The sequence below is a fragment of the Mustela erminea genome, chromosome 2 (assembly GCF_009829155.1).
Source record: "Mustela erminea isolate mMusErm1 chromosome 2, mMusErm1.Pri, whole genome shotgun sequence".
Classification (NCBI taxonomy): Eukaryota; Metazoa; Chordata; class Mammalia; order Carnivora; family Mustelidae; genus Mustela; species Mustela erminea.
Window position 1 is genome coordinate 113,215,909 of NC_045615.1, and position 22,627 is coordinate 113,238,535.

General features: G+C 35.3%; 1 protein-coding gene across 4 annotated transcripts in view; it reads left to right on the plus strand.

Moving 5' to 3' along the window:
* The window catches only part of SLIT2 (slit guidance ligand 2), a 357,128-nt gene that overhangs the window by 205,754 nt on the left and 128,747 nt on the right, over positions 1–22,627 (plus strand). For all 4 annotated transcript variants that reach the window (XM_032333963.1, XM_032333966.1, XM_032333964.1 and 1 more), the window contains exons 5-6: positions 8,985–9,056; positions 20,553–20,624. In XM_032333963.1, coding sequence (XP_032189854.1) covers positions 8,985–9,056; positions 20,553–20,624 — 144 coding nt within the window. The remainder of the gene's footprint in view (positions 1–8,984; positions 9,057–20,552; positions 20,625–22,627) is intronic.

The following is a 22,627-nucleotide window of genomic DNA, read 5'->3' on the forward strand; positions in this document are numbered from 1 at the left end:
TCTCCCTCTCCCTCTGCCCCTCCCGCCCATGCTCCTGTGTGTGCTCTCTCTCTCTCTCTCTCTCTCTCTCTGAAATAAATAAATCTTATAAAAAATACCGTAAAAGAAAAACAGAGAGCCACAAAGCAGTGATTATATCAGATTTTATGCTGTCAGTGAATACTTTTGAAGGCATGAATGAGAGGACAGAAGGCAGGGTGGAAGAACTGGGCTGACTTTCCCACTTGCAAATAGTGAAATCTTCAGTACACTAAACATTGCTTCTTGGGGACAATAATGTGCAAATCTCAAATTTGTCGATGCATAGCATCAGAGAAGAGATTCAAATATGCATTGCATGGTTCACTCACCATGGCACAAGCACTCATTAGTGTGTATATCCTTCTCTGATCCCTTCATTGGGCTCTCATCTCATATGCCCATTGTTTTGTGGAACGCTGAAGTGAATTCACCCCTCTTGCGCTGCTGTAATACCAGTATATCTAAAAGTCCTCTCAGAAGTCCAGTTTTATTTCCTCATTTCCTCTCATTGAGTCTATAGTATTAGATTTTGCTGCTCATCAGAGCTGCCCCCGCAGGCTTGTACATAGGTAGTTCTCTTTCTTATCAGTATCCATCCAGCAAGTTGCCGTGTTTTGTTAAGTTTTTTTTTTTTTCTTCAGAACTTCTTTTTCCGTCCCTACCTCCTTTACACAAACCTTTGCTTACTGAATGCCTGTCCTATGCCAGGAATTCTGTAGAGAAAAAATGAATGAAAATCCCTGCCTTCATTTATCAGATTGTCTAGCAGATGACAGTTATCTAAGAAAAAAAATTCAACTGAAACTTTTGATTTATAACAAAGCTGTGTGCAAGTCACCTAAAGAGCACAGAAGAGGGAATGACTGACTCACCGATAATAAATAGTTATAGTTTATAGTTATGCAATAATTAAATGACATTTTAATTATTTAAATGGTAATTTGTATTAATAACAGTATTGCCATTTGGACCAGGCAGATTGGCCTTAAGAGATATTTATACTCATTTTACAGAGGAGAAAATGGAGAAAGAAGCTAAGTGCCTTGCACACAGCATCGTATAGCTAATAGGTTTCAGAGATCTTGGCACTAAGCTCAGCTGGGAAATTGGAGAAAATCTATGTTGAAAGAGGTGCCATTTGCTTTGGGTCTCGAACGATTCTTAACTCTCCATCTGTTGGTGATAAGAACTGTGTGCTTAAGACAAAAAAAAGAAAAAAAAAAGATTATGCAAAAGCTGAGAGGTTTGGAAAAATGATAAATTCAGGGGGAATCTCATTCATGTCCGGAACATTGATGAATGTCCTAGCAGTGGCGGTGGCAGTGGAGAACAGCAGATGGGGACTTGATTGAAGACACTATTGAAGTCATTTGGGGAATGGGTTGGATATAACAGAAGGGAGAGGATCTAAAATGGAAAACTCCAAGGTTTCCTGGCTGATGACCAGGAGAGCCACTTCTCAGGCCTGGATCTGGGGGTCCTGAACCTTTCCAATTGTGCAAATACCAAGAATGTAGAACCTTTTCCATTGGAACCACTTATGTTCACCTTCATTCCTATCTTTGTTATCAAGATTAACTTCAGAATCAGACAGACTTTCCTGCTCTTTTCACTTCCTTGTGATCTTGGAAAGTTGAATAAACCAGCTTTCAAATTCAAGATGTTCAATATTTTCAGTATTCAACTTAGCACTTGTAATAACCTATTTGGAGGGTTGCGCTTTCACCAGTTTTATTGAGGTATAGCTGACATACAGCCTTATATTAAGATTTACAAGATGGTGATTTGATATATGTATTTATTGCAAAATGACTGCCACAATAAGTTTACTTAATACCCATCACATCACACAGCTAAAAGAACTTTTCTTGGGATGAGAAATTTTAAGATCTACTTTCCTAGCAACTTTCAAACATACAATATAATATCATTAACTATAGTCATTATATACCCAGAATTTATTAATCAAAACCTGGAAGTTTGGACCTTTTGACCATATTCACCCACTTTCCCCATTCCCATGTCTCATCTGTCTACAACCAGTCTGCTCTCTGTACGTATGAGTTCTGGGGGGTTTTAGACTCCACATATAAGTGAGACCATACAACAATACAGTATTTGTTTTTCTCTAACCTATTTTGCTTAGCATAGTGCCCTCAGACTTAACCACATTGTCATATGGCAGAATTCCCTTCTTTTCATGGCTGAGTAATATTCCATTGTAGCTTTTCAATTGTGTTCATTTCTCTATCCTCATTTTCTTTATCCATTTAATCATCAAAGAAATTTAGATTGTTTTCATGTTTTGGCTATTGTAAGTAATCCTGCAATAATCTTGGGAGTGGAGATGCTGCTTTGAGATAGTGATTTCCTTTCCTTTAGATAATACCCACAAGTGGAATTGCTGGATCATACAGTGATTGTATTTTTAATTTGGGAAAGATCCTCCACATTGTTTACCACGGTGGCCACACCAATTTATACTGCCACCAACAGTGCACAAGGATTCTCTTTTCTCTACATCCTCACCAAAACGTTATCTCTCATCTTTTGGATGGCAGCCATTCTTAGAGGTGTGAGGGGATATCTCATTGTGGGTTTTATATTTGCATTTGATGTATACACTTATGTTGAGGATTTTTTTCATGTACTTGTTGGCCATTTGTATGTTTTCTTTCGAAAAAAAAAAATCTATTCAATATAGATGCAAAAAGAATGTTAGCAAACCGAATCCAACAGTATACTTAAAATATCGTACACCATGATCAAGTGGGATTTATTCCTGGGATGTGAGGGTAGTTTAATATTCACAAAACAGTCAGTGTGATATGTTACATCACTAAGAGATTTTTTTCCTTTTTCTTTTTGCTGTTGTATTGAATGTACCATTCATATATTTTGGATATAAACCCCTTATCAGGGGTTATGATTTACAAATATTTACTTCCATTCTATATATTGCCTTGAATTTTTTTTTTTGATGGTTTCCTTTGCTGTGCAGAAGTTCTTCAGTTTAAAATAGTCCCACTTACTCATCTTTGCCTTTCTTTGCCTTTTCTTTTGGTGTCGAATTGAAAAAATATCACTGCTAGAACAGATGTCAAAAGCTTACCTTCTATATTTTCTACTTGGGGTTTTATGGCTTCAGATCTTATATTCATCTTTAATCCCTTTTGAATTAATTTTTGTGTATGGTCTAATATAGGGGTTTGAGTTCGTTCTTTTATATGTGGCTGTCTACTTTACAAAACCATTCATTAAAGAGACCATCTTCCCTTTTGCCTAATCTTGGCTCCCTTGTTATAGATTAATTGGACATGTGTGTATAGGTTTATTTCTGGATTCTTCTGTTCTATCAGTATATGTGTCTGTTTCTATGCCACAGCCATATTGTTCTGATTACTGTAGGTTTGGAATATCATTTGAATTCAGGGAGTGTGATACCTCCAGTTTTGTCCTTATTTTCAAGATTGCTTTAGCTATTCAGAGTCTTTTGTGGTTCACTACAAATTTTAGGATGGTTTGTTCTGTTTCTTGAAAAATGGCATTAGAATTTTGATAAGGATTACATTGACTCTGTAGATTCCTTTGGGTTTAAAGACATTTTAACATTATTTTTAAAGCCATTTTAACAATATGAATTCTTCTAATTTATGAGCACAGAATATATTTCCATTTACCTGCGTTCAGAATACCACAAAACTAAACTAGTCTCCTTGTCTTCAGTCCCATTTCTCCAGTTTCTGCCCTTGTCTTCCTCACCTTTTGCACTTTTGTATCTTGTTATTTCCTTATTCAGAAAATTTGAGTGGTTGCAAGCTTTCCCTGAGATGAAAATAGCCTTAAACTTCACTGAGGACCTGATATCTGAACCTGAGTCAAACTCAAAAGTTTGTTACTTAATATTCACCAAAAAGAATTTTCTAGTTAACTGGAGACCCACTGTCTCTCTCCACCAACACTGTCCAATACCAATTCTCTGCCCATTGTCCCTGCCTACTCCAACATTCAATTTCCAGATTAATCTTCCTAAAAATCAACTCCAATCAAGCCATTTTCCTACTCTGAAACACATTTTTACACTCTACTGCCTAGTGATATAATTACAAACTCTTCCCTTGGCAGCTCCATCCTGCTAACTCAGTAATTCTGACTCATTTTTCTCATTCCACACAGTTCGCAGAACAGTACACTCCCATCACTAATGTCTCACATCACCTGCAGTGCTCTTCAAGGAACGAAGTAGTACACTCAGGGGCACATAACAGGCTCTGAGTAAAATAGTTGTAACACGTATATAACCCAACAGCTCTGTGGTTCTTACTATATGCAGGTACTTTTTGAGGATTTTTTTTTTTTTGAGCATTTTAAAAGTATGAACTTGGGTTGCCTACATGGCTCAGTCGGTTAAGTCTCTGCCTTCAGCTCAGGTCATGATTCCAGGGTCCTGGGATGGAGCCCTGTGTTGAGCAACCTGCTTCTCCATCTGCCACTCCCCCCCACTCATGACCTCTCTCTGATAAAGAAATAAAATCTTTTTAAAATTATTTTTAAAAGTATGAAGTCATTGAATTCACCTTATAGTCCTATGCAGTAACATTATCATTATTCCATATGCCAGTGAAGAAACTGAGGCTCAGAAGGGTAAGCATTTCTTCCAAGGGCATGTGGTTAATCAATGGCAGATAGTCTATCTCAGATAGTCTAGGTCTGCAATCTGTGCTCTTAAATCCTTTGACATGCTGGCTTTCTCCCTGGATTCCAGCCAACCGCTGTCTGCCATGCCTTCTCCAATACTGAAGGCTGAGAATTACTGAGCTCTGTCATTTTCACCAAGGTTCAAAAAAAAAAAAAAAAAAAAAAAATCCTATTCTGTCTTGAGAGTGGCCTGAATCCATCTAACGTCCAGTGACTTACTTTTTTGATCTTCTAAACCACCTTTCTCAGTTACTGCACATCTCTTACTAACCATATACTATCTTTGTTGTCACCAAATTTGTGATATATATATCACATCTTTCTAACTGAATCAAAAAACTTCCAAAACTAAACTCATTATGGACACTGCAAATGGCTCTTCTGATTCCCTGGTTTAATTAACATGACCTTTAATCTAAGTTCAAAGGATTTCTGTCTCCTTTCTCTCCCTTGATGAATCCATATCCACATACAATCCACTTCTGAGTTTTGGTTTTTCATGAATCCTTGATACCACTCTTAATCTTCTCCGCCTTTTCTATCTATAGAGTGGGAGATGGTGCAACTGTTAACCAGCCTATGGTAAGCAAGTGATACATTATTAGTTGTTACAATGCTTATGGTTCTCACCACCCTTTCCCCAGCTATCATAAATGCCTTGTGTCGGATCTTCCAGACTCAAGTTTTTGACGTCACATATTCATCCTAAATCCCATTGCCAGTTTAACTTACCTAAGGTACAGCCTTTGCCCTGCTCCTACCTACCACCCTTCCCTCCCTGCCATCGTGTGCTGAAATAAGAATGCACTTCTCAAGTAGTACCAAAAAATCTACCCATCACACCTTTGATTTATCCTCTGACCTCCTCCCCTATTACTCCACTGTGGGTGTTGTACCTTCTTTTTTTTTCTTTCTTTTTTTTTTAAATTTTAATTATTTATTGGGTGTTTTACCTTCTAAGCAAATGAGACTAAAGGCTACTCTCATGAAAAGTTCTGTTTTTCCCACTCCATATTTCACTTGTGCCATTTATTTCAATAGAAGTGCTGTCCTCTGCTCATGCACCTTACATCTGGACACATTCACGATACCTTTTTTCTTAGTGTACTGTCTTGCTTTTGTAGATTCACGATCATTTAAGTCTCTCAACCAGCCTTCTATTTGGCTACTTGCTTATCTTCTTTACTGGATTTGAAAATTCCTGAAGCCAGGAAATGGGCCTTACCCCAGCCCAGTAATCGTGCAACATCAGTCAATACCTTGCATGTAGTAGATCTTAAATTAATATATGTTGGATTGAAATAACTGGTAACCTCCCCCTGATTATATATAGGAAATATGAGTCATTGTTCTAACAGTCCAATCCATCATATGGCAAAGGACATAAACCAGAGGCTAAGATAACTTATGGAAAAACCTTTTAAGTTCTGGGGCACAGGAAGGACATATTGAGATTGATTAAGTCACCCCTGTATCATCTTTAGAATTCCTCAAATCCTGACTCAGTATTTATTTGTATTTCCTTTTTTATATATTTACTTAAATAATTTGTCTCATTGTTTAGCAATAATACCTTACCTTCCTGAAGCTTAATTTCCTTTCCTATAAAACCAGAATAATGTTATCCACTTGGAAGAGTGGTTATGGGGATTAAAGGAAATACAGATCATATTTGATAATTTTATTTATTACTTCTAAAAAATTATTGCATACCATAGGTGCTAAAAGTGTGTTGTTGTTTTCTCCTTTCTTGATGAACATGGTCCTCTTAACTGGAGGGTCGTACGATCCCGAACTGAAACTGCCTGCCCTAGTGGACAGGACACAAAGGCAGAGACCCTATAAACTAGTCTGGGAAGCAGTCTAGTTGTGGGGCAGCCACACATAAACCTTGACCTAGGGGAGCAAAAAGGCCCTAAGATTGACAGTTAACAGTTTCTCATTCTTTCATAAAAATAAAAGATAGGTAAGTGTTAGCAGTATAAAACCCTTCCACATCCCAGAATTCTGCCTTTGGGATTCAGAAGCTTCTACTAAAATCTGTTTTAGAAGGAATGGTCATCTGACTGTACGTTTCACTTTCCTCAGTGATATCACTGTGAACCACCTCATATCCCTCTGACTTTCCTCCCACTCACCATCTCCACATTGAAAACAGGATCCTAGGAAAAACTGTGCCTGGAGACTGAGGAGAGCTGAGACTGTAGGTAGCAAATGAGATGGCCCCAGCCGGCTGGATGGGAAGACTGCAGAGCCTGGAAAGCTGGCAGGATCTAAAGAAAACAACTGCCATTCTTATTCACCTAGACCCTCCAAGGCAGTCTTCATCTTAGGAGAAACAGAGAAACACAAGTGATGAGAAAACATTGAACTGACAGAGACACAGCAGTAACACCACCACTGTTGGTTTTCATGGAGCATTGAAGATTCAGATTTGCCTGGGTTCAGTGTTTTTTTTTTCCCTCTTTGTTTCTTATTACATTCTGATTTTTCTTTTTTCCAGTGTTTTTCTCTACTTTCTTCCTGCTCGGTAGCCTCCTTTCAACACTTTTCCAGCATCAAGGCTGTTAAATATACACTGTTAAACATTCTTAACCTGATGTAATGAAGGGAAGGAAGTCAGTCTGAATCAATGACAAGCTGGAGAAATAAGCAATTTTTAAGGAAATGGAGTTTTATTACTCTTAGGGATATACTGAAACTACTGAAAGCAGGAACAGAGCTACAGCACTTAGGAAATGGACGATTGTTTTAACTCCTACATAAGCACATACTGTAATTTTACTGTTTGAAATAAAGTATGTGTGTTTGCTTTTTTTTCCCCCCTAAAGACCTTTACTCCTTAAATATAAGAACATATATTTCTTTACAAATTGCTTGGCGAACATTTTTTATTTAGACAGTGCAGATATTGAAATACGAATGCAAATCTCAGTTGTTTAAAACTTGGTGCTAATGAGGTCAGGACCACACTCTAAATCTCCGTATCTGCCAATTATCTCTACTGCGTGGCCACAGCTATGTGAACGGCAAGCTCTGGTCATAAGAAGTGTTAGGAGAGAGGATGTGGATGAATCCATCCCCTACGCCTCTGCATAATTGGAAAGTGGCTCTGTTTTCATCATCTATGTACTGTGGTTAGTAGTTTCATCTTTCCTAATTAGCATCAGCTATCTTAGAATTTTAAAAATAATTTTAGCACCATCATTGTGACTGTAGTAATTTATCTGGTATTTCAACTTTCTGTGGTGTGGTAGTGTGACTTAAAATTAGATGAGCATTTTTCTGTTTTCAGTTACATTTCCTGCATGTATAGTTATATCCTACTTGTTAAGGCTAATACTATTTGAGCTCATTGAATTGCATCTGAACTCTGAGGGAAAAATAACGATCCATTTTATGAGATGAGTGATTTTTACAAACTTCTCATTCCAACTGAAAGAGTGCTCTTTTTCCCCCTTGATTAAAATGTATTTCTCAATTAAATTAAAATGCAAATATAGACAGTCTGTGTTTATGGTTTTAATAGAATTATTTAAAGAAGGTTTTAAATCAACCTGCTGTTAATATTTCATGCAAGAACGGTTAGTTTTATTGTTGGCCTGGTACAGCCATGTTCCATTTTCAAAATGACTTAAAGCGCTGTGAAAACTCAATCACGCTGCCCAGGTTTTATCAGTTTTTGGCCGCTCCTCTCTAGGATGTTTAAATGGACTTCTTTCCTATATACTGTGTAAGTTATGCCAGTGATGTTGGAGAAATATCAAGTACTAAAACTTAAGAACCCCTTGAAACTGAGTTAGGGACAATTTACTTTCTCTCTCTCTCTCTCTCTCTCTCTCTCTTTTTTTTTCTTTTTTTTTTTTTGGTTGGTTTGGGTTTTGGTTTTGTTTTTTCTTTTTTGTTTTTTTTTTCTTTATATTTTGGGGATTTTTTGGGTTTTTTTTGGTTTTTAAAGAAATAGTTTATAACAGAATTGAATCAACTCAAATTTAAGAGAATCATATTTTATAATTTATTATGAAATTAAAGATTTGGAAAAGTACTTCAAGAAGCCATTTAGTTCAGCCTTTTAAGCTACATTATAAATATAACTTTTTTGTATTAGAAATTGCATCTAATAATATGGATTTAATTATGATCCTGGTAGAATATTTTTTTTTCAGCTTTCTATAGAGGTGTTTTAGTGTTGTCAAATACCATGATAAAATAATTTTTAAATGATATTTTATAACTTGACCTTTTTCTTTTTTTGTCGTTTTTAGTGATCTCAGTGAAAACCAAATTCAGGCAATTCCAAGGAAGGCTTTCCGTGGGGCAGTTGACATTAAAAATCTGTAAGTATTCTTTTCTAATATATACTGTCGTCTTATAGTTACCTATTTTTAATGTTAAATTTATATTAAATAATGTGTCAAAAGAAAAGTCAAAGGCCTATTTGTCTTTATGCTTGGTTAGGAGAGCTTGTAACAATAAGTCTTAAATTGTTTTTACAAGCTATTTGGGGAAATTCCCATGTAAAAGATGTCTTGCATCTGAAGCTGTTATCAAATTCATTCTTCAAACTTTGTGGTTAATCTTATGAAATCTCAAGAAATGACTTGATTAAAAGGTATTTACAATGCATTTTCTTCACTTTTACTGTCAGCATACATCAATAACTCCCTTTTCTGTTGTTATCTGTGTTTACTGGAAATGCAGAATATAAACTATTTTTTTCTAGAAAGAGTAGATAATATTTTCTTGTTACAGATGCCTGGAGCCTGGAGCTGTGGCTAGCTCTTTCTTTCTTTCTTTCTTTCTTTCTTTCTTTTTTTTTTTTTTTACCACTTCAAAATCACTGTTTTCATTATATGCCAAAAGTGTGAGAGTGAGAGAAAATTATGTCTTTCCCTTTGTGTGACTATTTTTCTTACATATTTTCTCCGTGTATCTTTATGGAAGAATATGTGTATAGCCCTCTTTCAAAAGAAAAAAAAAAAAAAACCCATGAAGTAAAGGGAACCGTGTTTCTGAATTTTCCCTTTATACATCTAGTGTCTTGTGTAGAGTGGTTTATTGTTTGTTTGTTTGTTTGTTTCTGCAAGTGCCTATTTCTTTGAAGATGCATATTGGATTTAAGATTTCAGTGACAATCCTAATTTTGTCAATATGTATCTTTATAAATTCTAAAATACTGCATGCGCCTTTGAAAATTATTGGTTTTGATTGACTGCAAATGCTAGGACATAAAGTGTTGTCCTTAGCTTTCACATTAGTTTGGAATGTAGGGGGAAAAAGCCTCTCCCAGCTGAGATTAACTACCAGGAATTCAATATTTCTTAGCTAGTGATAAACAGCGCAGGCACTTTTCAAGAATTAACTTATATTCGGCATTCTCCATGGTGGGATACAACATTATTTTTCCAGTAGGAAGAGTGAGACAGATGTTTTCTGTCGTCAAAGAGGATGACTGCTTATAAAGCTACAAGGTTCAGCCTCTGCATCTTCTCCTCAATGTAAATGATTTTTGCATTAAATCCATACTTTCTAAATGTACAGGTGAAGGCAGAAAAATATAGACTTCTAGATTTAAATGTGTAGAGCCAATAAAGTTCTGGCCCTAGGTTTTCATGAATGTTTGCATGTAAGGGGATTTTATTTGCTTTCTTATTTTATCTTCTCTTGCTAGGGTTTGAGGAGGTCTTCTGGTAGATTCTGAGATGGAAGGTGTTAAAACTACCTTTGTATACTATGTCTCATCAGAACTATATGAAGATCCCAGCACAACACCTACTCAAGTTGCCTGTACGTCACATAAAAGGATAGTCATGGCTATAGTTGACCATTCTCTGGGAATGCCACTTGCAATCTTGCAATAGTATTATCTCCAAATCCTTAAAACAGGTGGCTTTTAATCTTCTTAGTAAAGATATTCAGGGAATCCAAGTTTATAAGTAACCCATCTTCCATATTTAAGGATACATTTGGGAATGAGATACCAGTCATGATGGGATTCCTTCATATATCCTCTTCATTTATCCTTAAAGACTATGATTTTAGAAGTTTAGAGATAAAAAGAAAAGTAAGATCCTAGCCAGTTTACTATGAAGAATGTGATACTTATCCGTGTCTAGTATAAGTCAGTTGGACATGGGGCTAATAAGTGGAAAAAGAAAATATAGCGGAAAGTACTAAATTTTCATCAGACCCTGATTTATAAACAAGATATTATGTGCTATAAGTTCTGAGGAAAGAAAAATAAAAAGTATGGCTTGAGGTCATCAGGGAAACATAGGAAAGAGTTCCTGAAAGAAAATATAAAGGAGTCTTCCAGGATCTTGATTCATGTTATGTGTTGGTGAGTTACAGCAGAGAAGGGTAGATTGAAGAAGTTAGAATCTATTAAAGAATCAATGCAAAGTTAGAATCAATCTCCACTGTTCTCGCTGCCTCACATAACAATGTCAAATACCTTTAGAGCAGCATTGAAATACCACAATGCATTTCTAGGTTTATTTAATTAATTAGGATCATAGCTACAATTCTATAGAATTTTACAGTTAAAATGCATGTTTCTATAACTGAAATATTGTTCAAACTACATTGTTCCAAGAAAAAAATAGTTTCATGGGGCTTTGTATGAAGATAAGTTTTATCATTAAAAGTTAAGAAGATGCCTGCTAAAATATGTTAGAATTGAGGGTAAATTTTAATTCATATTATTATTAAAAGTGACCATCAGTCATCAAGTAACAACTCAATAAAAGTCCATAAATTCAGTGTGGGAAGGAGAGGTATAGTATACTCTGTTCTACTTACCATTCCACTGTTGCAATTACAGTTTGGATAATCCTGCACGGTGGATGGCTACTGTTCCAACTCATTCAGAGAATAAAAGAGAAAAAAGTCTAGACAGAAGAAATATGTTCTTTAGCTGCATTACGACGATATGACGATATTTTGTATAGAGCTGTCTAAATGTTCAGTCTGATGCACTGTAACAGGTTTATTGGATTTACCACATTCAGGCCTTATTCATAGCAAATTCCAGTTATCAGAAGATTTTCACTGGAAGCACTTACTCTAATCTTGTGGATTCACTAAGTATGCCCAAGGCAGTATCTTAACAATAAGAAACTGATGCTGTGAATATTTTGCAAATTAGCAGATTTTATTCCTCTTCCTCCAGGCAAGACACACTAAAACTATTCTAGGCAGATGAACATTTTATCTTGCTCTTAAATATCTCCGGGGAGGAATTCCCATAACTTTTTGCTTATTGCTATTAATTTCTTAACTGGAAGAAAACTCTGTATATTTTATTTTGTTACCTAAATTTCTCCAGCCACAACTTAAACCACTTTCTTTTTCCTGACATTTTAGATTGTAATATCTGAGAATAACAAGATCATGTTAAAATACCAACTAAATTATAGTGTTTATAATAGTCACTGGCAGCACTTTTCCATAGTATTTACATGTTTTTAAATTCCCCACTCAAGTATGAATTAAAGTAGCAAAACCATATTATTACCAAGTGAAGCCTCACAAAAATAAGCCTTCTATATGTGTTTAATTTATTGAAACACTGATGAGGTAAAGCCTTGCTGCCTCCTGATCAGATTTTGAATTAAAACATGTTATATTATTTAAACTACTTTGTTTGCAAGTATCTATGAGGTATTTCCATTTAATTGAATAATTTAGAAGAATATTTAAATTAAGCCTTGCTTTATTGCTGGGACTCATGAACTTATTCTCTAAGCATGCCTCTTAGCAGATTAAAGATTTTCCAAGTCTCTTGTTTTTTTGACAAAACATTCCTAGTTATAATTATTCCCAGATTTAAGCAAGAAAACTGTACAGATATATGAGCTTAAAATTGCAATAGATTGCTAGTTGCTCTTCATATCACAAGAGTAAACGTTAACATATTTTTAGTTTCTTTAGTGAGCACAACATAAACACTTAAAATAGTTAAATTACAACATGCATCATTTTGGATATACTTGTAAGGTAAATCAAACCTGCTTTTTTCTTCTTTCATTTTGCAGTACACCCTCAAAGTGTACTCTGTGTTCCAGTCAAATTGTAATGTTTATTGTCTTTATAAATAAAGACATGTCTTTTCCATTTGCTTGCATTATCTGAATTCCCTTAACCCTATATGAGTTGTACCCACCTTTTGCAGGAAAACCACCTCTCAGTAAAAAACAGGTTAGGGAAAATACTTGTATTTATCTTTTAAAAAATATTTAAATTCAATTTAGTTAACATATAGTGTGTTGTCAGTTTCAGGGTAGAATTTAGTGATTGATCAGTTGCATATTACATGCAGTGCTCATTACATCAAGTGCCCTCCTTAATGCCCATTACCCAATTACCCTACCCCCCACTCACCTGCCCTCCAGCAACACTGTTTGTTTCCTAGAGTTAAGAGTCTCCTATGGTTTGCACCCCCATCTGTTTTCATCTTATTTTATTTTTCCTTTTTTTAACATGCATTAATTTATAGACAAGGGTCAGGTTGTAAGGTGATTTAATTTTGTTTTCTTTGAGCAAGTCATCATATTATTTGGAAATAAATATGTATAGCCATGACTTTTAGGAAACAAATCATTCAATTTGGGTTGCAATGATTATTGGTAGTAAGATTTGGCAAACAGGAAAGACAGAGTTAATCTATATGTTATCATATAGCTATTTATATTATTTAGAAATTTCGTTTTTTTCTGGAACTCTGTCTTCAATTTATTCTATTGATGAAGCCATTAAAACCCATAGAAGGAAAATACGCCATCCTAGACTAGAGACACAGAAAGACTTCTGTATTTTACTTTATTTTTTACATTTCCCTGGTTTTAAATACTAGGGAAATTAGTATCCCACAAGATACTGCGTACCAATAAGGGAACAAGTGTTGCTTACATATTATAAAATCAATATGTAACAATTAGAAGAGTGTATTTTGTATTTTACCATGCAAATGAAAGACTCCTTTTAGCTTTGTCTTATGAATTGTTGTAATTGCAAATTATCTGCTATAATCAGCTAGCTTTCCTGTTTAGTTCCTTATATTTCTTACCAGACTTATATACTTAGTATATTATCATAAAAATAAAATTTACTGATACCAAATTTAAATTATATCTTTTAGTCCTTCCAGCTCTTTCTTAGAGTGTTTTCAGTAAACCTGAGGCTGAGGAGACTTTGAAGAGGAGGCTGGTTTCTCACTGAAGGGGCCTGCTATCTTTCGTGTTAGATTAAATGCCACAGGTCTTAAGTGAGATATAGTATCTTCTGAACAAACCTGTAGAGATGACTCGTCATTTGGATAGTTAGTACAAAACTTAAGTTTCATTTCAATGAATACAGCTCCTCTTAAACATCCAGAATCTTGTCTGCAGACATAGGGATAAGCCACAATTGTGTGGGTGCTCTGGAGAAGCTAGCTGTACCATGGGAACTGTCCATGGTCCTGTAACCTGCCTGGTTTGCAGTCACTCAGAAGGCAGCCTGAATTGTGATAATCCCCACAACTACAGTCAAGTTTGCTAACAACGTCTCCAACTTTTCGTTTTGCTCTGTCTGCAGGGTGTCTTAGCATTTTTCTTCAATGACATTATTCTGTTATGTGAAAGTGAATTATACAACATATAATCATAAACAAAATAAAACAAACAAACACAAGACTATCTGAGTGATTGGGAATCCAGTTCACATATGTATAAAATAAGACTTGGTGTGATCTTCCCATGGCTGCTATGTTTTCCTTGAGATAGAACATATCCTTAGTTTTCTTGCTTCCCCAACCCTGAACCGGCACACTTTGCTACTTCTGAACTATTACAGTAGTGTACGGATTGAATTTTGATCTTCAATCTGTATTCTCATTTGTTATGTTTATCATTGCAGGCAAATTTGTTTTTATAAAGCACTGTTTTTGTTTTTTGTTTTGTTTTGTTTTGTTTTGCTTCTGTTTTAATCCCATCATTCCCTGGCTCAAAAATCATTCAGCTTATTAAAAACAACAATTCTTTGTTTTGGCCCTATGGCAAAGCCTTGGGGGTATAACAGAATATTGTCATAGTTTTACAGGTTCTGAGGAATGTAAAATCTTTCCTGAGAGAACAGAGGCTTTTATTGAATAGCATGCTTTCTTTAGATATTTTGACTTGTCCTAACATTCTGACATCCACCCAAGCTTCCAGCCCCCTCTCCCAGTGAATCTGCACACAAGCTCTTTGCTCAAGCCATAATGACCTCTCTCTTACAAACATTCATTGTGAACATTGTAAAACCTTGTTCACAGCTGTTCTTGAGTGGGTCTTTTCCCTCCACAGGGAATACCCAGTTTTATTTTCTGTCTTTTTGGATTCTACCTGTTTTATTTTGTTTTAGGTTCAGGATTTTTCTTTCCTCACACAAACTACTTCAGCATAGGGTGATCTGTTCCTTCCCTGACATTCTATAGCACTCTTTACATGCTGACTTTGTCTTTGAAGTTTGGCCACCAGAGATTGAGCTGAACCTTTCGTTTGCAGAATGAACAGTTCCTGAATCTCTTTCCCTGAATACTTACTATTGAGTGGGGACTTTAGCAATACACAAATTTAAATTTGAATCAAGATTTCACTGCTTATTTACTTTGAGTAAGCTATTAAACTTCTCTGAGCTTCACATCCTCTTCTATAAAATCAGAATGATGAGAACATTTAGCTTTTCAAGTTAATGTAAGGAAAAATGAGATAATATCTACAGACCCTGCTATTTGCTATGCATTCAGTAAATATAAGCAATTGTTAATTGTTATTGTCAGTTTCAGTTTCTACCACCTTTGATTAGAGTACAAGAGCTACTAGAAAGTGAAGGACTACTTGGTTGTTTTTCATCCATTTTCTGGTACCATGTCTCTTAGAACTTACCTTTCACTTTTCCCTAATAAATTAGCAAGCGGATATAACTTTATACCATAGACAATTTCAATAAAAACTGAGATTCTTTATTCCTAAGCAAAAAACCCCACAACATTTTTCTTGAAAGATTTCAAAAGGACCAAATTCTCAAATATATTAGTTAGCATTCCTCAAGGGACAGTCCTTCCTTTGGTAGATTTATTCACTAATACCTGGGTTAGCACTGATGTGCTTTTATGCTGAGGTTAAATGACATGGTTGCCAAAACTTCAGCCTAGGGTGGGTGTTCATTCATATGGGTCAATTTACATTATTCTCATGTCCTCTATCCATTTTAACTTAAATCTTGAATTACTTCTTTAAGAGTCATTATTGGTGTAAGATTTGTATATTTAGGCACTCATATTGACTTGAATTTTATACACACAAGGGAAGAAATACAGATACAGATAATAATAATACAAATACAGATCATACCCATATCCTTAACAACATTTTATTTCTGCCATTTGATTTATCTGTTTTATCAGGTTTCTTTCCAAATGGCAAAATGCTGTTTCTCCTTCCTATTGATTCTAATCACTTTGATATATTATTTTAAGTCAACTAAGCTTTTGGAGTTTGCCATTTATAGCAATATGAATATGAACTAAACTTCTATTTTAGTGCTCAAAAAACCCTGGAGAATCAGAGCCTAGTTATAATATGTTTTGTTGAAATACTGGGAGACTCTATCTGGCTTTAAAGTTATATTTTTAAAGATTTTATGTATTTATTTTAGAGAGAGAGCACAAAGTGGGGAGAGGTGCAGAGAGGGAGGGAGAAGCAGAGAGAGAGAATCTCAAGCAGACTCTATGCTGAGTTTGGAACCCAACACTGGATCAACCTCACAACCCTGAGATCATGACCTGAGCTGAAACCAAGAGTCAGGTGCTTAACTGACTGAGCCACTCAGGCACCCTGGCTTTAAAGTTTTTGAAGACTTTTTATGTTCTGTATTGTTTCAGAGTTAAGTAAATTTTATGGTGTTTGAATTCTCACAAAAAGAAAATCAGTTGGTAATACGATCTTATGTTGCACTGCAGTGCAACATAAATTTTCTATGAGTAAGGACAAAAACAAATAAAGTTAATGCAGGAAGGTGAGTTTGTATATGTAATTCAAACATAGTATGTATCCAGATTTTAATAACTGAAAACAGGAAGACCCTGAAAAAAAATGTAAAAAGTTACAGAATGCAGTAAGTATCTCTAGATATATTTCAGGATGCCAAGTAAGCAAATTTTCAACCTTTCTGTTATTTAATATGCATATTTCTAAAATTTATATTCATCAGCATTATATATTGTTGCTCATACCTAGAATTAATCAAAATCTGAAACGAGGCTAAATCATTTTTTGTGTTGAAGAAAATCAGATCTGCTTTAGAAGCTTCATGTGTGCGTGGCTCAGAGTAACACCTGCTTGATAAAGATACACTACATTATCAAAGACTAAATTTACCAGGACAAGGAAGAATTAAAACAAGCAATCTAGTGTTATTTTGGAACAACCTGAGAGAAATAACGACCAATGAAAAAAGAATCATAGAATGTTAATGCTGAAAGAGAGCTTGAAGTTTTCTATTCTTGTAACATCGTCAATTGCATGAAATTAAAGATAAAGCACTTGCTTTAGAATGCACCCTTACAAACTAGAACAATGAAGGTTAAGATAGAGATGGAATTCAAACAGAAACAGAGGAGACTGGAGGTAGGAAATATAGGAGAGAGGCCACAAAATCTGTGCTAGGATACGTCAGCTGAAGGTCTGAAAGAAATCGCTGATAATACTATATCTGCGCTGTTCTTTCTCTCCAGAAAATAAAAAAGAAGTGCTCGCTTGCTCCCCGTGGGACGTGACCCCTATACCAGGAAAGCATCCTGAAGCTGTTCTTAATGTATCTTAGTGCTCTTATTATCCAAAGATCAACAAATTTACCGTGTGTTTGGCTGAATAATTGGAATACTACTTTTTGGAGAAGTAAAAAAACAAAACAAAACAAAAACTTCTCCTCTTACTAATGCCTTAATTCAGAGTAATTTCATTGCACAATTGGAAATCACTTCTAAACAGAATCAGCCTGTCACTAAATCTGAGAACAGGTCCTTTCCTGTTTACAGAAAGCAGAAAGGCCCCGGTGTTGGTCTTGAAAAGATGGTAGAGAAGGAAGTGAACTGGGTGAGAGAAACAAGGTGCAAAAAATAGTCCCAAATCCCTGAAGTAAAGTATGCTTTTGCATGGTGTTGACACTCTTTATCTTAAACCATATACAGACAAATGAACTTTTTTTTTTGCAGAGGGATTTTTCTCATGGGCAATCAGAGCAGGCACAGCACTCTGCTTAAACATTCCTTTCGATATAAGGAAATCCACCAGTTGATGAAAAATTATTCATTTTGATTGTTCTCTCATACAAGTAACTTTTTCATACAATACCTTCGTTTTCAGAAGGTTGACGGCCTGAGCCATGATGGCATTCAGAAAACTAAGGAAAACTTTGGTCCTATGAAAGCCAAATATCCTTGTGCTTTAATACCAAGGACTTGGGTTTCTGTTAAGAATCGGAAGCATGCAACCATGAGCGATGTTGAAGAGGGATGAAATTACCAAAGTTTCCAGCAGTGTCTCAACTTCTGGTGGTATAGTGAAAGTAATCTGCTTTTCAGTCCCTGTAGAACAAGATTTGCTTGAGTGCTTTCTGGCATGCTAGGTCTTCCCCTTTGTGTATAGTATGCATGATTTAAAAGAAGCAGTGTCAGCACTGACTTATACATTGACAGCTAAGGATAATAAGATATGGGCAAACATACAGCTCACCCTTTTACAGATTAACCTGGAGACTGCATTAGGCAAATTTGATAGCATTAAAAGATTTTGCCAATTTGTCTGGAAACAATTTCTCTTTTGTGGTGTGTCAAGGGTAACACTTCATGCCATTGTACTAATTTAAATGGCTTTGATAAATTGTTCAAGAGGTTAGAGAATAGTAGTGTAGATATATATTTAGCACTTTAAAATAAAAAGGCTGTTAACTTAATTGTTAAAAGAATTTAATCTGTAAAAATCAAAGGTGCTCAAGAATGTAAGTGTTTTCTTGGAACCACAGCAGCCATATTACATCATGAAGCTTTAAAAGTCTTCTTAGAAAATAAAATTATCCTTCTGCATTACTTCTTAATAAGTAGAAATGCTTAAGCTATTACAGTAGCATGGATGGTACCTATTATTTGGGGAAAGCCTTAGTTTATAAAAGCAATAAAACCATATCTTCTCCAGAGTTGGCCTTTTTTTTTTTTTTTAATGTTGCAGGTCCTAGATTGTACCATTTGCATGACATCAAGGTAGTCTGTGTCCCCTAGAGACCTTCTTTAAAATGAGATGTATATTTCATGAGACATTCCCTATGTACATAATTTCTAAAGTAAGGATTTTGAAGAAGCCCCTCTGAAAGTCACTGGATTAAATCATTGCACCTTTATTCCGTAGCCTTGTGAGAGAAACAGCTGTTTTACGGGAATGTTGAAACAGTACTTTAAGAATACACCTCAAACGTGAATTAGCCTTTTTGGTGAATTTCACACTTGAAACGAGGACAGGATTCATTTGTATTATGACCATAGTCTGAGCCCTGTACATCTGATTCCCTCCCAATGCATGGAGAACTGACAATTCACCTGACTATTTCATCAAACATTTTGTTTCTGTCTCAAGTGAAGCCTTAAAATACTTTTCTTTACTGGAATAATAATATCGCTAAGCATCAAGCTACTAGACTTAAACAACAACTGCTTATGTGTTTAAAAAAAGAATTTAAAATAATATAAAGATAGAACAGGTAGGATTTAGTACTTAGCTGTTTATTTCAACCAAATAAATAGGTCAGCCTGGATAAAGAAAATTGTAATTCCAAAAACAAGCGGCAGGAACAAACTGATTTAACCAAGTTTGGAGTAACTTTGTCTTTTCATCTTTGAATTATAACAAATGAGTGCTCAACTACAAGAGAAGATTCATTTGTTGGCATTTTGTACTATTTAGAAGGAACTGATAAAGCTTTTACACTCTTTAGCGTAGATTGGTGTAGTGTTTTAATGATGTTGCTGCAGTATGCGTTCTTGCGTTTGCAGCTAAAATTAACATCTTTGAGGAAAGCAAAAAGATTAATTTCTTAATACTTTATAACTTATTTTCTGGAAATTTGGGGAGTTTCTTAGCTGGAAGTATGCATATTTACAGTGCAGGGAAATCACATGTAAGGACACACAGTGCAAATCATGGATATTAAGCAAAGCGTAATGCAGAACAAGGGCTCGCTTTCTAAAGTGTTTTCCTGGTTGGGAATAGCAGGGAGGTACGTGGGACTTCATTTCTCTCTTGCGATTGGGAGTTCTCTAAGGAAAACTGCTTTTAAAAGAAGAAAACCTAAAAGTAGTCTTGCTCTTTCTTGCCAAGGATGGTGAAATTAACATGCAGCTGGGCGTCTCTGATAAATGGATTCTGTTAGGTCACTGAGGGGGTGCATGTGACATTAAGTGATTTACAGTCCTTTACCTTAATGAAATTGTTTCAGCAAGATGACGCTGAAAGCTCTTAATGGATAGCTTTTCTTGATGTAATGAAATTGCATTCCTATGGCATTTAATATAAGGCACAGTTATTATTTACTGGAGCTTTCCAAGGGCTGCTATTTGCACAGACAGTTCAGAACAAAAAGAGATCTCAGTCGCAGTACGGAGGCCAGAATGGCTTGTGACATTCTTAAGCAGATGAGTGTATTTGTGACAGCATTTCAGTTCCTGCAGCCAGGGCTTCCTAGACCCATCAGGGGACTTCCTTTCACCCAACCCAGATAGTCTTCAGCCTTTTACATATATTCTTCTAATCTGTTTACAGGCAACTGGATTACAACCAGATCAGCTGTATTGAAGATGGGGCATTTAGGGCTCTGCGGGACCTGGAAGTGCTGTAAGTGTTGCTTCTCTCTGACTCTTTTGAAAACGGGAGCTTTGTGTCTGGGGAGTGCTGATGGGGGAGCTTATCCGCTAGCTCAAAACCTTGTGTCAGGACAGTCTCTTAGGAAGATACCTTAAGTCACTCCTGGGGAATATACAGAGAACTTGAAATGTGTGTGCACATAACCGTGGGCATCATTTCTGCATGTTTAGGTAAAAATGTCTCTTGAGGGAGAATATTCAGATATTCACACTACTGTCCGGTACGTGTTTCTCCTTATAACAAAATATTTTCAGTCATAGGATTTGTGAGAATGCCCAGAATTGCTAAATATTAAGATTGTGTCAATAAAAAGACAACAAAAAAATAAAACCTCTTTAGTTGCTGACAAGTTGGAATATTGTGTAGTTGCCATGCAATGGGAAAACGTTTTCTCGTTTTGAGATGTCACTTGTAACTGGATAACATCATTTTTGAAAGATGATTTTGAGATCTGTTTTCTAATTTTAATAAGCTGCCCACTGGGTCCATTTTAAAGTCTTCACTACTGACTCAGTAAAGCACAGCCCTCAGCTCTGAATTGTAACTGGCATCCTCTCTTTCCTTGCTGGGTAGGTATGGCTGACAAAAATGGGTTAGAGGCAACTGAGTAATCTCTACAGATCTCTGACTTGGTAAAATAATTTTAATGAAGTTATTCTAATGAAAAATAATTTTAATGTAAACTGGAGTTACTAAAGTGTTTGAAATCGCCTATACATTTGTGGGATTTTTTTTTTTCTTCCTGCCAGAGATTCACCAGTCTAGCTTTTAAAATAAATTTGCAGATTTCTGTCCCAAATAAAATTATTTCTCTCTGCTATAATTCATCCCTGACTAAATTTATTCAGAATCCGAAATTGAATTAAATATGAAGAGGTTTTGAATTTTTAGTCCATGTGGTAAAAATTATCCAGGAATCATGAAATCCTCCTGAAAAAAAAAAAAAAAAGATTCCAGTACTTTAAAAATTGAGTTTGAGGAACAGAATGTAATGCTAGAAAAAGTTTGATGTTTTGACAAAACATTTCTGATTATTTTTAAGGACTTAACATAAGAACTAGTTGATTGGGATAAACTGTTATAAGAACATATATCACTATCTATCCACGTGACAAGTCACCTTTATTTCTGTTGGTAACAGTCTAACTTTTTCTCTAGGGAAAACATTCAGAGTGCTTGTCCTAAACATTGTAGTTACAAGGCCACTTTTTATTTTTATTCATATACAAAGCTCACTTTGCTATTTCAGAGTCAGAATAATGAGGATACAACTACGGTTTCATGATAGTAGTCTGATGTCAAAACCATAGTCAATGTTGTAAACTTGGTATATGAAGAGACTACCATGGGTGTTATTTAATTGAACGGATCTTATCAAGCCAAAAATGTATTACCATGTCAATACTTCTAACTAGGAATAGGAGCAACACCAAAAATTTTATAGAAAGTTTGCTGAATACTTTGCATGGACTAAAATCCCATAAAGTACTTTGTTATTAATTAAATGAGCTTATTAGATATGAAATAATGCATATACCTAATATATCGAGTATATATGTGTGTGTGTGTGTATATATATATATATATATATATAGAGAGAGAGAGAGAGAGAGAGGAAGAGAGAGAGAGAGATACATACACACAGAGCACCTGCTCTGTGCCAAACACCATGCTGGATACTGAAAACTCTTTACCCACAAATACAATAACTATTCATTTGGTTCATCTGCTTATTTGTTATAAAGTAATATCACTGTTTTTAGATTTAGTAAGCTCATGAAAACAAAATCACCGCATATATTGTGTTTGTCATGTTAAAAAGGTGACTTTAAACTACTATCTTGAAACACACCAAAGAGTGAAAAATGTCTTATGATTCATGGAGTTAAAATCAAAATCCACAAGTTTGGAAACACTTTTGAGGACCCTAGTATATAGGTTTCAAAGAGATACATAATGGTCAGAGTTTTCTA